We start from the raw sequence: 16,418 nt of genomic DNA, 5'->3' as shown, positions 1-16,418 counted from the left end.
TAACTCCAGATGCTTTTCGTGTTTGTTACTTTATTTGGAATTGACAAGCTTTGAAACATTTGACCATGTTTAAATTACGAGGTGATGACGAAGGTCATTGTTATTATTATTATTATTATTATTATTATTATTATTATTAGTATTATTATTATTATTATTCCAATCAGAATTGGGTTCGGTTTAAGTGAAGGTGATGTCAAAAATATTTGCCTAGATTATGAGTCAGCTGGCTAGAAGATATAATTGTGAGAAATGTTGATTACCCGTAACATGCGCTTTACTTGTGGCGGTTACTCTCTTAACAATAATCATTTATACTCAGTGTCTTTTTTGAAGTTTTCCTTTCCATTCAAAGCAGCATTTTGTATTTGGTTCATGTATTGTTCCGTAACTACAAAGTGAATGTCAGACCCTCCAATCCTTTAAGAGTAGAAATGAGCGCGAGTGGTCAGCAAGAGGGTTAAAAGAGAAAGAGAGAGAAGACGTGGTAACAGTTTTGTTTCCCCCTTTTCCTTCAGTGCGGAGAGAGCGTCAGTGGCGGAGACATAGTTGTGGTGGCTGCAAGGGCTGGCCCCAACGCCTGCTGGCACCCGGCTTGCTTCAACTGTCACGTCTGCAGGGAGCTGCTCGTCGATCTCATCTACTTCTGGAAGGATGCCCACCTCTACTGCGGCAGGCATCACGCAGAGAGTCTGAAGCCGCGGTGCGCCGCTTGTGACGAGGTAAGGCTCACCGGATGAATGGCCGGCCTAATGATACGTGATGAAGGAGGGCCATTGTCTAGGCCTATTACTTTATCAGTGCGAGGCCGATGGAACTGGCGACGTAATTCCCTTGTTTAAGCCGTGTCTGATTCGTATCACGGACAAACGGGAAAAATTTGGGGCTTAGAATAATGAACGGCTCTAAACCATAAGTTTTGAGATGTGTGCATTGCAGAGAAAGAAAACCTTAGTATTTGAAAACAAAATGTTACTAGGCTATGTGGCTTGTGATAGGTCATATTTAGTAACCATATATTTTTTTTTTTAAATGGGCATTTAGATGCGTAAATGTCAAGCTTAGTGTTATCCAATGTAGAACTACTTTGATGATGAGTTTAGGGGACGTAATCATTTACCAATTAACACGCAGACTAAGGATAAGTGAAAGCAAGTATTTTAACTGTATTTATCATTAAAGTCATTATGTTAGGGATAGATGTTAGTCCTATGTCCATCGTTGACAAGCAAGTAAAATTGATTATTACTATGAGCAGTAATGGCGGCTTTCTATAAATTTTCTTATAATTCATGAGCAGGTAATGGCGGCTTTCTATAAATTTTCTTATAATTCATGCGTACTTTTATTACGTTTATTACTAAATGGATTACTAAATGCAGAAGTGTCTAAAGATAGTTCACAGAAAGAACGTAAATCACAGTTTTCTGTTTCAAATAACTTGTTTCTTGCTGATTATTATGGGTGCGTGTGATCTGTAGTTATGCAAATTCTTCGTTCGTAAATATTAGTATATATATTGTGGTTAACTTTGGGAATTACATTATTTTATGGCAACAAGGATGGGGATTGTTAAAAATTAAGTCGTTGTTGTTGAAATATAAAAATGTATAGTAGCCACAAACTTCGACTTGTGAAAAAAAAAAAAATTCTGAATGGAAAAGTTTATCTTCTGGACATATTGTTTCCACCCCCTCCCCCCCCACTTAATTGTGCCAGAGCAATGTCGCCAGCACTAGATAAGCTTCCCCGAGAGAGCCGTTTTCTTTAATGAGACGCATTATATGGGAGAAACTAATCCAGAAGTCTTGATTATCCCCGTTAATGTTGGGTTATGGTTTGCGTAAAATTTTTATATTTGACATAGCGACCCGTAAATTATATAGCTGTAAATGAAATTCTCAAATAACCTTCTGTTACATGTAACTGTATCAAACACTCACACATACTTGAGAGAGAGAGAGAGAGAGAGAGAGAGAGAGAGAGAGAGAGAGAGAGAGAGAGAGAGAGAGAGAGAGAGAGATGATTAAGGAGCTACGTGCCGGGAGTAAACAATGTTTCTTCTAATTAAACGTCACTCTGTGAAGCGTTCTGTGTTTGGCTTTTGTCTAAGGTTGCGTAGAATACGTAGCTTGCGCAAGTTAGATGCCCAGTAACATTCGTTGTTTGCCTTAGTTTAATTTTGTTTTTTTTTCTTTTGCCATAATGTTTAGGGCAATTAGGTCTAAAGAGTAGTCCTTTTTTCACTGAAGTATTACTGATCATTCACAGTTGCCTTTGCCGACTTCTGGAGACTTACTTTAGTGCGGAAGTCCCAAATCAAATCTGGATAACTTTTTTGGGAAATGCTTGACTATGAGAGAAAAGGAGATAATCTCTTAACCGAAGAATATTCGTAATTTCGTTTTCGAAAAACATTCGATGTGAGCTTCACCTCCCAAGAATTTTTTTTATAAAACAAATTTGTTAGGTATTCGCATTCCCGATGTCATTAACCTAAAGAAAAGTTTTTAAAAGTAACCTCTATACGTACTTAGCATATGAGGAGATAAGCTATTCAATGTTCCATTCATTTTAAAAGTATAGAACTGCACATCGGGAGAATGTCCTTTACATTTAAAAGTTGATCTGATTTCCAAAATCACGTTTGGTTACATTCGAGAGAGCAATACAGAAAAGGCTTCTTACTATCACCGAGTGTTCAGAGTCCGCTAGAGAGCTCTCTCTCTCTCTCTCTCTCTCTCTCTCTCTCTCTCTCTCTCTCTCTCTCTCTCTCTCTCTCTCTCTCTCTCTCTCTCTCTCTCTCTCTCTCTCTCTCTCTCTCAATGTCTGTGTGTGTGTCTTGCCATCTGTCATTTTACTTTCGCTCCCAGAGTAATTAAGTTACCTGAAACCACTCAGTTGGCAGTTTAATGGCTGGAAATGTCTTCCCAGTATCCATGCTGTTGACGTACATTTCGTTTGTACGATTGCGTTTGGTAAAGAGGTTGAGTTACTTTGCTTGAACTCTTGTTTATTAGTGGGCTTGTTGCAGGAATAACGGTAATTAATTTGAAGTTTCCTCATATATTTTGTCAACATTAAGCAGAAATTGATGATAGTAATTAAAAGTATGATAAACATTACTGTATGGTTATTTTGTCTAGCGCACATAAGTTGAGAGGAGAATTTACCTGTGATAACCATGTTATCATTTTCCATTCTTATTTTTCGTCTGTTCCAGGTAAGTTAAGCATTGCAGAAGCAGATACATCACTATGATTAATACTTATTATTTTAATACAAATGAGTTATATTATATAATTAGTTTCAGTGCTAATGCATGACGCAGAATTGGTTAAAAGCCACAAAAGTGCATATTGTTAGTTGCTATTCTAAAGACTGACTGCATGAGAGGGTCATTCAGCATAAATTTTAAAGAATTTCAGTACAGATGAATGTTCAAACATGCTAAATTTTTAATGAAGAGCCTTTATTTGGCTCACCTGAGTTGGAGTGAGGAAGGTTTTTCGTATCACTTTGTTCTGTTTGACTGACTATCTGGTGTAATCCTTCCACATTTCAACTTATCGATTACCACCATATCAGTTGGAACCAAACTTGGCTCAAATCATCCTCAAGTAAAAGGTATTCTAGTTTGTTCAAATGGGAGGCATTCCCTCTCCTAGGGGAGAAGATTAGGAAATTGTGAAAATAAGGTGTGGTCATTTGATCAACATCTCCAAAATTACTGGGCTAGAGATGATAACCTACAAGAGTAGTTTGTTCAAACTATGGCTACTAGTGCCACACAGTAGTACTCAAAAGTTTTTTTTAGCAAAAGCAAGTGCAGCATGTTGGCTCTTAATTGAGCACTGTGGGGCTCTTGTTCTTGTTGGGGAGACTTTATGGTTCAGTGAAATATGAGCGTTGTTTTGTTGATACGGCATTTGAAGATTCTAAATCATTTTGGTGTCAAGAGATAGTTAAAACTTCATTTATAAATTTTAAATTGGGAAGTGTGCATTACAACACGGGTGAATCAACTAAATGAAATTTATTCTTGGTGTAACAATGCTTTTAGATTTTTTCATACTATCAGACAAGCGTTCAGAAGGTAGTAAAAGTAGACTGTTATTATTAGAAATTTAATTCTTATTTGAAAACAGGCTATTAATTCATAGTACTCTGATGAACCATTCAAGTGATGGAGAAGGAAAAATTGATTAAACTTGGCATTATAATTTTTTTTTAATCCTTGCAGATCATTCTGGCAGACGAGTGCACAGAAGCAGAAGGTCGCGCGTGGCACATGAAGCACTTTGCATGTTTCGAATGCGACAGGCAGTTGGGGGGGCAGCGGTACATTATGAGGGATGGGCGACCCTTCTGCCTTCACTGCTTTGATGCTATGTTCGCTGAATACTGTGACACCTGCGGGGAACCCATTGGCGTTGATCAAGGTATGAATAAAGGTTAAGGAAACTTTGTTGAAAATAAACTTTAAAAAAATGGTGGTCAGTCAGTTTTCATGGGGAAATCAAAAATAAGGATGTTGTCCACAGGTCTTTGCATACAGTTGAACATTTGCCCGAGGAACTTTGTTCGATGTGACGTCAGAAGCAGAAAAAGTCAGAATCTTATCAGCTGTTTCTCTGGTTCTGATCAGTTTGTATCTTGCCTAATATGATTGTGTGGAAGAGAGAATGAGTGAGTTGGCTGGCCTCTTTCTTTCTCTTTTTTTCCTATCTTCTTCCTACGGGCAGTTCAAAGAAGACACGCTATATGCTGGAACTGGTCTGATACAGGTGAGTACGGTGGACATAATGGTGGTGGTTTTGTATTACTATACAATAGGCAAATCTGCTACTCAGTAGCAAGTGCTCCTCTCTAGCAAAGGTTGTGAGGAGTGGTGACAAACCCTTGTGGCTTGCATGGCTTGTTGCTGGAATGCAATGAATCTGGTCATACAGTATATCGTGTTTCAGTCCGATTGTCTATTCTCTCACAGGCTTGGACCCCTTATTTAGAACTCGTTCTTCTAGGAAGGGTGGTCAGATGGGTTAAACTCTCTGCTGGTTTAGGGTACTTGTACCTCCCTCCAAGTTTAAGTCTATCCTGTTGTTAAGACCGAAGGTTTGTTCCATGTATGAACAAATCACAAAAGTTTTAATCTATTGTATATTTCATACCTAACAAAACAGAGATCTTAACATTTACTGCCCACCTCTAACCTTCCCTTCTCTCTTTTCCTGGGTTGGGAGAAAGACTGATGCATCAGGGGGTTCTATGCCTAGTTGGTGACCAGCTTCCACCTCGTGTATGTATAAGTTGCCAGATGCCACAGATTCCTTGGTTTACAATCTTTGATTGTTTTTAATCAATTTCCAGCTGGCGCAAAAAGACTATCCTATTGTTAAGACCCATTTATATTGGGTATTCCTCAGTTTGTTTCCATTTGTGATATTCCCAATACTTTACATTGGGTATTCCTCACTTTGTTTGTGATAGCTGTGTACTTTCTAGTCACTGGCGAGTTTCAGACAAAAATGAATCAGGGATTTTTCTGTGTGCCACAGATTTTACCCAGATTGTATAATAATTATAATAAAAGGTAATATTGAAAAACAAATTATAGTTTGAAATATGTATTTACAACTTTCATGGTCTTAAATTTTAATAAGTAGGTGGTACAAGTTTTCTCATTAGTTTGGTGTGAAATGTGAAAGGCCACATGAAGCTCTGAATATTGCAGTTCTACATACTTGTTTCCCATATTTTTAAAAGAAACTGGTTAATGCACTTGACATTTTTCACTGATCCATGCAAGCTCTTACCCATCACAGGTGGAGACTATCCAGTATCTGATAGAAGAAGCTTTTCTTAGAGACAGCCCCTTCTGGCTCTTCAATGACTGCAAGCCAAGTGATACCTGTATATGCAGTCCCTTCGCGTAATTCATCACTGATCCATGCAAGCACTTACCCATCACAGGTGCAGACTATCCGGTATCTGATAGAAAAGGCTTTTCTTAAACTGCAGAAGGGATATCGAGGTCTACTTTGAAATCATTGCATGTGTTTGCCAGGAAAATGGAGACATCATCTGTAGTTGGGGCACCTCCAACTAAAGATGTCGTCCTCATTTGCCTGGCGAGCACATGCAGTGGATTTCAAAGTAGACCTTGATATCCCTTCTGCACTTTAAGAAAAGCCTTTTCTATCAGATATTGGATAGTCTCTACCTGTGATGGGTAAGCGCTTGCATGGACCAGTGATGAATTACGTGAAGGGACTGCATATACAGGTACCACTTGGCTTGCAGTCATTGATGTTCTACACGAGCTAAAAATCCTCAGTCACTCATTTTGTGCTAACAATCCTTGGTCACTCATTTTGTTTTGATGCAGTCACTCTACTTGGTCATTCATTTTGTTTGGATGCAGTCACACTTTTTCTGGAGAAAAATTGATCTCGATTGTTTTAAATTGTCTATCTTTCTCTCTAGGTTCAGTCTGTACTGGAAAATTAATCTAGATTGTATAAGGCATCTTTCACTACAATTCAGTGGGCAGTAATTTGATTTAAATTAAAAAAGGTGTAACAAATAAAATTGTACCAAAATGAAAATAACTTTTTTGCCCTTTAATAATGCAAAATGAGAATGCTGTACCCATCTTGAGAATGTTGATGATATGCAGGCGAGTTCTCTTTAGTCCATACCCCTAAGAAGAACAATCCTTTAGGTGTGGGTACCCAATGTCATCATCAACTTGTCTGATGAGAAGCATCTCTTGACATGGGAAAATTCAGTGTCACTCTTAAGAAGTTCGTGTTGTCTGGTCACCATCACAAAAGGTCCTTCACTGCCATGCCCCAAAGCACACAGAATTAAATGGAATGAACTTTGTAGTACAACCATTTTAATTGCCGCTGAAGCAAACACTTGTGAACTGCACCGAGTTTTCTTAGTGTGTTCATACAATGAGCCCTTGTCATCACTGTCAATCAGGTTACCCACGTACTTTGAAAGTTGTTTGGGTTATTTGGGTATGAGACCTCACAATTTCTCGGGCATGTAATCTTCATAATTTATACATGCTCTCATTGTTTTGCAGACCACCTCTGCAACTGCGCAGTTACCAACGATTGTTTGCCCACTGACCTAGAGAAATGAGATGAGAGCGTGTTAAAATAACTGCAACATAGCAGTGTGAAAAAATTTTACCTCACCAGTTTTTGGGGGCTTGGCATACACTGTATTTCTTTAGGGTCATTAACTAGCTTACCTTCAATAATAATTGATGTTCTATAAGTACCTTCAATCCACGAGTTAATCATTGGTCATTCATTTTGTTTGGATGCAGTCACACTTTCCTGAAAAAATAATCTCCATTGTATTAAATTATCTTTCTCTCTAGGTTAGTCTGTACTGGATAAGTTAATCTAGAGTAGAAAAGTCATCTTTCATCAAAATTTAGTTGGGAGCACTTAAATTTTAAAGGTGTAACAAATAAAATTGTATCAAAATTCAAATTCCTTTTTTGCTCTTTAATATTGCAAAATGAGAATGAATTAATACATTTTTTCTCATTTTTTGACGTAAAATTTACAATCTGGTTCATTTTGTGGTTTAAAATATATGACCCGGTGACCAGAATGTTTTATAAATGCACCTGATCTAGTATACTGCTTGGCCTGTTGAGCAGCTACCTATGGGCTAGTAATCTGATGATTCTAGACCCCTGCGATTAACTTACTCCAAAATCCGCTGGTAACTAACTAAAGGGGTAACTGACTGGACTAGAGGTAGTAGTTAAATGTTAATGGCTATTGAAATTAATGTTAATGTCTTACAATAGGAATAAAAGCATATTGTTCAGATTTCTATGAACAGCCTTAATACATCTTACTACCTTTTGACAGAATTGATAAAAAGTTCTCCCCATAAACTTGTTCGTAAGTTTAGTAGTTACTGTATTGTCCAAATATTGTTGGAAGACATTTTCCTGACCTGCCATGGGATCTGGCATCAGGCACAGGGAAGCAAAACCCCAGGGTTTCATATTTAGCCATGTGGCAAACATGTTGCTCACAGGTCCCTCAAACCTTGAAAAGCCTCTCTATCACTCAAGGTGTTCAGACCACTGTCCCTACTACCTGGCCATGGTCTGCCTCGACACTCATCCTGCCCAGAATGTGCTTAGCCATACAGCTCGACCATCCACTACCTAACATCTCGGCTGCTACTGTGGAAGGGAAGGGGGTGGAATAGCAAAAGGACTGGTAAGGCTTCTTGCCCTGCCCTTCTGGGTGAAGTTTGGATTCCAAATCTCACAGAGGCAAGGCCTCTCTCAATACCATATGAAGAAGTTGTGGCAGCCCACAAAGGCTCAGCAATGGTTGCCTATGTCCCCCGGGAAAGTCTGATAGATCAGTGTCTCCCATCCACTGCCAGTCTCAAACCTTTTCACAATGAAGGAGACCAATTCAAATATACTTCACAGGGAAAATCTGAACCAACGTCCTATTACAAAAAAAAAAAATATTGGGGATCTACAAACAGGGAGGACATGAAGTGCCTACAAAATCAGTAATGTCCTTCTCACATCTACTGTTCACTCTTCTTAGGCAGATCAAAATCCTTACAAAAGTTACGAAACATCCAGCAGTCAGCAAAAGTACAGCAAGATATCCTCACTTAATGGTTGCTGAAGAAGTGCTTGGTGATGGAAAGTGATTGGGGACTTCCTTCAATCACTCAAACCATTAACTAACTACCTTATTACCTTAAGTTTCAGTAACCAATTCCAGCTCATGCTGAAGGATACCACTTTATGAGAGGCTGTGGTTTGTATTTCTTAAGAAAAAAATAGTTTGTATTTCTTTAGAAAAAAAAAAAGATCTTACAGACATTGTTAACATAAATAATGGCAGAATATTTGAATTACACCATCTGGAATGTTTACTGCTATGAGCAAATTACCTTTAGATTAGTCGTGTTCTTAATAGATGAATTCCAGAGCATTGAAGTTCGTCTTTACCTAAAATTGAATAAAAATTTATTAGTGGTCTCATGTTTTTGATAATCGTGAATAAAGCACTATGGAAGGAGAAAATATGCACAACTGATTTTTCTGTAACATGTATACATATACCTGAAATTCCTTTAAAACTTCATAAACTAGGAAGTCATAAGATATAATTACCAATCCCATTTGTTTTTAAGTGCAGAGATCACCATTATGTCATGGGCTTCCTTTATTTTGTTTGTAATGGCTCCAGCTCTTTATCCCCATGGTAGCTTGATAAAAATTTACACATTCACACATACATTCGTATATGATTTTTATATTTTTGCAAATTATTCTAGATCATTACATGTCCAAGTCACTTATTATTACAAAAATTACATTTCTGAACATTTGTACTACGTATAAGTAGTATTTAGTCTTTCAATCATTTTAGGATATAAAGGGCATAAATACGTTCAACTTCATATTTTTTAACCAAGTAGTTTTCTTCATATTTTTTTTTAACTAAGTAGTACAGTTTTCTAGTTCATTAGTTTTCACGATTCTTCTACTTTTCAGGTCAAATGACACATGAAGGACAGCACTGGCATGCAACTGAGGACTGTTTTTGTTGCCACACTTGTCATGCATCTTTGCTAGGAAGACCATTTCTGCCTAGAAGGGGAGCAATCTTCTGTTCAATTGCATGTAGCAAAGGAGAGCCTCCAACACCATCAGATAGTAATGCAAATACTCCAATTGGCTCTCAAGTTCCAATCCAGCAGTCACGCTCTAACAATGGGCTTGAGCGACGACCATCTTTGTCTTATGATGCCTCAGATTCTACTTTAACATCACCCAGAGCTCCAAGGCCATCAAGACATATCAATAATGATTCCACCTCTGATCTGAGTGATGCGACTTCACCCCTTACTGGACGAAGGGGTGTTAAATCACCTTTACCTGAAAAGCAGTGTGTATCAAAGTCTCCTAAAATGCGCAGACGTGCTTTGGCTTCATCACCTCTGCTAGAGAACCCTGCTGAATCTATAGAAATATCAGGCCCAAGGTCCCCTCAGATAACTAGAAAGCCGTCCAATGCTTCAGGTCCCCAGCCAAGGATCTCGCGTGAAAATTCTTTTCAAATTCGTGATCTCCAAAGGCCACGGACTACACCATCAGTTTCTAGAGAACCTTCTGTGTCTGGTATTCATGGTGCATCTCAGCCAAATAATCCCTCTCATTTATCTAGTCCACGCTCACCATTATCCAGTTCATCTGTAGATAATCAAGTTCAACATAAACATCCTGAAAGTGCAGCATCCCCAATCTCTCCTCGTTCTCCACGCTCCCCTCGCCTTCTGTCTTCTCAGTCATTGAAACAAGACTCTACAAAACATTCAGCTGATTCACCTCGTGGACCTTCAGATTCCAGCTCCTCTTCTCGAGTCCAGTCAGAAGCAGGAGGATCACGTGCTCCATCTGATGTTGGTTCTCCAAAACCAGGTAATCGATCTGTAGCTGCAGTGAGCAGTGAAGAAATTAGAGGGCAGGGACAAGGGAATCCTCTTATGCGTTCACCAAAAATGGGTAGAAAGGCTTTACAACTACAACAAAGTCCAAAGATGGGAAGACGAGCATTGGAATTCAGGGGAAATGATGCCAGCACTGTGTCATCATCTTGTCAAACAAGTCCACACTCTCCTCCACCACAGAATCCTCTAACCTCTACTCCAACTGGAGAGGGAGCAGAGAATACACAAGCTGACAAGGCAGTACAACGTGGCGTAGAGTTAGTAGGAGCTGGTTTAGATCGTTTGGTGCTAGAGCGCTCGCTTAGCAGACTGCTTGCTGAGCAAGGTATTAGTCTTTTAAGAGAAATGGCTGCAACTAGTTCTCCTGGAGCTCTGGAATCCCTCCTTCAGAATTCAGAGGTTCTATCAAGTGCTGCACGCAGACAACCTTTAGATCTCTCTGCCTTGTCTGATCTTAATTTAGAAGCATTATTAGCCTCTGAAGAGGCAACAAGGGGTAGAGCATCTCCAGCTCATGCATCAATGCCAGATTTAAGTCAGCATGGAGAATCTTCAGCTTCAACATCACCTACTAATACTCCAAACCCTGGAGTTCCAAGGAAGAGCTCCCTCTCTTCAAGGCATAAAGACAGACATAACCGATCAGTTAGATTTGACCCAGCACAAGTTGGTGCTGAAAACTCAAGTCGTCAAGACCCCAGTCGTGATGCAAGAGACTCTTCCTCCTCATCATCATCATCTGGTTCAGCACCTACAGCATTGGAAGTACCTTCTACAGTTTCAAAATCAGAACGTCACAGACATCGTCAAAGGTCTCATGGATCAAATGGTTTTCCAAGATCTAGATCTTACTCTGGATCAAGTCCACCACCAACAGGCCAGACACCTAGAAAAACTCCATCAGCTCCAGGTTTAGAAGATGCTGACTGGGATAATGAATCTGTTTGCTCCACATGCTCTTCATCATCCTCAGATGAATTTGATTATGAATTGCCTCCCAGAAGAGCTTATGGTGGTGTAAGGATTAGCTATGTGCCTAATGATGCTCTGGCATATGCCAGGCGCCAAGCTGGAACTAATCAATCACCTGGATCACCCTCCACACGAAAAAGATTGGGTGAAAAAGATAAGAATTGTATTATCTCTTGATGTTGCCAGGTAACAATCTACTCACACTATGCAGCAGCCAAGTGCGCTTAGTAGAATCCAGAGTAGTGCTCTGCGGTCCCATACTTCATGGATATGGGTTCCGTGCTTTATTTTTTTCTGGCTGCAGAGATGTCTACCTCGTGGTCCTGGTGGTTCTCTCCATGTGAGAGTGCCAGCTTAGGGCCCCGCCGCACCAGTATTGTTGGACAGTACCTCACCATTCCTAAGAATGACTGTACCATTCATTAACCTAACAAACTTCATGAACTTCTCTTGATTATGTATATAATGTACATTGCAACATATAAAAATATATATATTATACAATCCTGTTCCTTCTACTAAAATATAAGTTAATGAATGACAGGTTTTTCTGTTGCATGGTGGTTCATAAATGTGTACTGTACTGTGTCAGTTAAATCTATTTAGAAATTTTTAAAAGGTACTAAATATTTTTCCCTCGTGATATGAAAATGTTTAGTGTTTGTTAAGCCAAAAAGCTAGTGTGTGCGTGTGTGTGTGTGTTTCACTGGCAAAAACTTTCCTTACCCCAATTTCCCACCAGCATACTGGCCCCGAGTAGGATCGCGGCATTAAGTGATAATTTTTATGTAGAGCCTGACTGAAGTGCCAAATTTGTCTTCCAAGACCTAATAGTATACATATATACTGTGCATGTTATTGTGGGCCACTTATCATGTATAATGATGAGGTATAATGTGAACTCCTTTCCTAATTTGTAACCTTAAACATCTTGCATAGCTTTCCCTCCATTTCAGATATTTGGAACTGTATTTTCAGGATTCTTAAAAACATACGTGATATGTCATCTAGTTCATGAATGATATTTTTGTAATCCATTATTAGATCATCACCATCATTAATTTAAAAATATGTAATCAAAGCTTTATAAAATAGAATTGATGTCAAGTCTGTGGCAACTAAATTTAGAGCAGTAACTCCAGTTACACGTGTATTTTTAATGACTTGCATTGCCTGCATTGTTATATAGGATTTCAGTGTCTGTAATATGGAATTTTTTCCATTAACCAACTTTTACTGTAGTTTGTGATGTTATGAATTCCATACTAAAATGAAAAATTGCCCACCTTTATAACTGGCTACCCAATGGTGGTACTTATGGGTGTTAGAATGACATAATGTCATGGTTGTACCAATATCCATTATGCCATTTACATTTTTTTTAAGTACTGTACACCGGTTTCTGTTCTTTCTATGAAAATGAACCTATTATTACCTTAAGAATGATTTAGTTCATTCATTGTACATGTTTGTATTTAATTGTTGTATATTACTTGTAGTTTATGGCTCAGTTTTTTGTAAGTTTGTAGAAAAAATGCCTTTATATTGCTTCAGCATATTGTTCATAAGAATTGTATCATATGAGACTGGTTTGGGTTAAGGGTTTGTACATATGAATAAATTGTTTTATGATTAAAAGCATTTTCGGTGTATCAATTTCATTTTATTCTAATAGTAATAGAAACACATATTAAAGGCAACATTGCAGCTTACAGGGTAAAGCAAACCATTTTGTTCACAAAGGAATGGGCATCAGAAAAAATTCATAACTGCTGAGTTGCTAGTAAGGCTTCCAGCAAAGGGATCATTCTATTCAAGAACTGTGGTGTCCATAAGGATACCAGTTTGCTAAGGGTCCTTTTTTATTTGTCAAGCCAAGGAATAAGTGTCCAAGAACCTATGAGCAATGACCCTCAGGTAGAAGGGAACGTCGTCTGATGCAACCACGCTCCTACTCTCAGCACCAGATATACCAACCAATTCTTCTTGAACCTGAGGGAGGGCGCAATGCCCCTAACTTTGTGAGCTCTGGGCCTGAACATAATTGAGCCCTCCTCGTTGCACGTTGCGTATGCCTGTTTGGTGGCTTCACAAAGCCAGAGATATTGTGTTCTTGGACACCTCTTTCTTAGCCTTGTCAGTGCTAACAAAAATTCATTGACACTCAAGCCCAAGTTCTTGAGTCCTTCTAAGAAAGCGCCGCAGCACTCTAACCAGACAGTGTATCATTTATTCTTGCTCATTACCTACAAAGTCCATCAGAGAGGGGATTGAAAAGGAGAAGAATCTAGCATCAGCGACTGCCGGATTCTGAGTCTTTCCCACGAATTCTAGGATAAATTCAAGAGAAACAGATCCCCATCCCCTTGAGTGTTTTAACATCACAAGGAAGAGCATGAAGTTTGCCTACTCTCTTCGCCAAAGCCAGGCAAAGCAAAAAGTCTTGAGGGTTACATCCCCGTCTGATGACCTGTAGAGGCTCGTAAAGTGCAAGAGTCCAACTTGCAGGACAAGGGTCACATCCCACTCTGAAGGCCTGGGTTCCCTGGGAGGGCAAGGCTTTTCAAAGCTTCTCATCAGCATGGAGATCTCCCAAGAGGAAGAGAGATATACAGTAATACCCCGAACTTACACGAGGTTAAAAGTTCCAGACCCCCTTGTGCAAAGGGAAGTTAAACTTAAGTTTGGCACAGTCTCTAAACATGCTAATAAATGCCTACTTCTAGAGATTGATAAATGCTTACTTCTAGAGTTTGAACGCTAAATATGACCCTAATCATGGTCCCTAAATATTAAGCTAACTTTTAAATGAAATTATAAAGTTGCTGCTATTTCATTTAAAAGTTAGCTTAATACATTACCCATAAACAAAGAAATAATTGGATGGTAAAACTATAGGAGTGCGTACTTATATTCAACATAATTCTCTCTCCTTTCCCCCCTATTTCTTTAAAATACTACTACGAATTTTGTAATTAAAGTTGTATGCATTATTATTATCATTATTATTTGAAAATATTAATAAACATAGTACAGTGGTACCTCGTTTGTCGAACGTTTCATAAGTCGAACTTTCCGTTTTTCGAACAAAATTTTCGAGAAAATTTTGTATCGTTTGTCGAACAAATGCTCGTACTTCGAACTGACTGATTATCTAGTTTATACTTGTATTCGACGGCCTACTGGGGTTGTTGTAAGAGTTAAACTGTATAAATTTATTTTTTCATTTACAATATATAGTTTAATGATAACAATATTCGACAAAATACATTGAAGTATAAAGCATTTAATATAAAATTTAGCTTTCAATATAACATTTAGCATAAAAGAAGTATAAAATCATACGTAACCGCGGTGACGTCACGCCCAGCTGACTTGAGATTGAACGAGGGAGCGTTGATATGTTGGGGAGAGAAAAAGAGTTAAAATATTACTGTATGTATGTAAAAGCAATAACAATTCCCATAAAAAGGGAATTTCTCAATAAATTTAACGTAATGATAAAGTATGAAAACACTCAAACACAATTAAAGAAAAGCGCCTTAGCGGCGTGGTTGGTATGTTATTAGCGTTCCACCTCGGTGGTCGCGGGTTCGATTCTCGGCCATCCCATTGAGGAGTGAGAGATGTGTATTTCTGGTGATAGAAGTTCACTCTCGACGTGGTTCGGAAGTCACGTAAAGCCGTTGGTCCCGTTGCTGAATAACCACTGGTTCCATGCAACGTAAAAACACCATACAAACAAACAATAAAAAAAAGTCTTAATTGAGTCAGTGTCCAGTGCGCCGAGTGAGACGGTCTAGTTGAACAATATAGAGAATAGTAAATGAAAGAACAAAGTTTTTCACAGTAAAATTTAGCACAAATGATTAACAAAATCATGCGTCAATGCCGTGATACACAGCTAACTTGAGGTAGAGGGAGGTAGCGTTTATATTTTTTAGGAATAATGAATGAATGATTTTAAGTTATCATGCGTCGTGGTATTGTTGGGGAGAGAAGAAGAGGCAGTAAAATCTTTACTTTAATATGTATGTAAAAGCAGTACCAATTCACATACAAAATAAAATGTTATTTCACAATAAATTGAACGTAATGATAAAATATGAAAACAATCAAATGCAATACAGAAAAAAGGAAAATTAAAAGTCTTAAATGAGCCAGTGCTCGGTATGCCGAGTGAGACGGTCTAGTTGAACCCAAGGTCTAAAGAATATAAGATCTTGTCATGCGCAGCTCAAACTGGGGCACAGGATTAAACGGCTAGGTGCGTGACGTCACAATAACCGCAGTCAGGCCCCTTAACCTATAGCAATCCTGCCTTTACTTTCTCTTATTTTTATTTTTCTAAATACTCTAAGCTATTCGATAATAAATTAATAGTCAGATGTAGGTTCTTCATTCTACTATGCTAAGAAGAATAATCATAAGAGAGATCATTAGAACATTTTCGCCAAATAACATTGAAATTATAGAAAACCTACCTTTGCTTTCTTCTTTTTATCCGTTATTAAATACTATTATGTTTCCGAAGGAAAATAATAGTCAGAATGAAAACTATATCTTAAGATATTAAATAATCATGAGGGAGTTCTAAAGAACATTCTAAACAATAATATAAATATATGTCTAAATTACACATTTAACAGATCTCCATAAAATCACATTTTGCACATATATAGCTGTCTCTAACTTTTTCAGTCACTGCACCGCTTTTCTGGAACTACTAATGTGTCTGTTCAAATTTCGAATTCTAAAAACTGTATGGCATGGAACAAAATATTTCGACTTCTGAAGTTATTTGGATGTGACTGCTATTGTATCCGCTAATTTAATTATCGCTCCTTTTAAGGCTGTTAAAACATTTTCCTCCCATGGTGAGAATCAAACATCCTATCCATACATTTCAAATGATCAAG

General features: G+C 38.2%; 1 protein-coding gene across 1 annotated transcript in view; it reads left to right on the top strand.

The window, feature by feature from the left end:
* LOC135222908 (protein prickle-like) overlaps nt 1–13,140 on the top strand; it is a 17,569-nt gene extending 4,429 nt beyond the window's left edge. The window contains exons 3-5 of the mRNA XM_064261301.1: nt 519–722; nt 4,244–4,442; nt 9,572–13,140. Of these exons, the coding sequence (XP_064117371.1) occupies nt 519–722; nt 4,244–4,442; nt 9,572–11,676 (2,508 nt within the window). The 3' untranslated portion in view covers nt 11,677–13,140. The remainder of the gene's footprint in view (nt 1–518; nt 723–4,243; nt 4,443–9,571) is intronic.
* The last annotated feature ends 3,278 nt before the right edge of the window (nt 13,141–16,418 follow it).

Source organism: Macrobrachium nipponense, chromosome 8, assembly GCF_015104395.2.
Source record: "Macrobrachium nipponense isolate FS-2020 chromosome 8, ASM1510439v2, whole genome shotgun sequence".
In the NCBI taxonomy this organism is placed as follows: domain Eukaryota; kingdom Metazoa; phylum Arthropoda; class Malacostraca; order Decapoda; family Palaemonidae; genus Macrobrachium; species Macrobrachium nipponense.
This window is presented reverse-complemented; position numbering and strand designations above follow the sequence as displayed.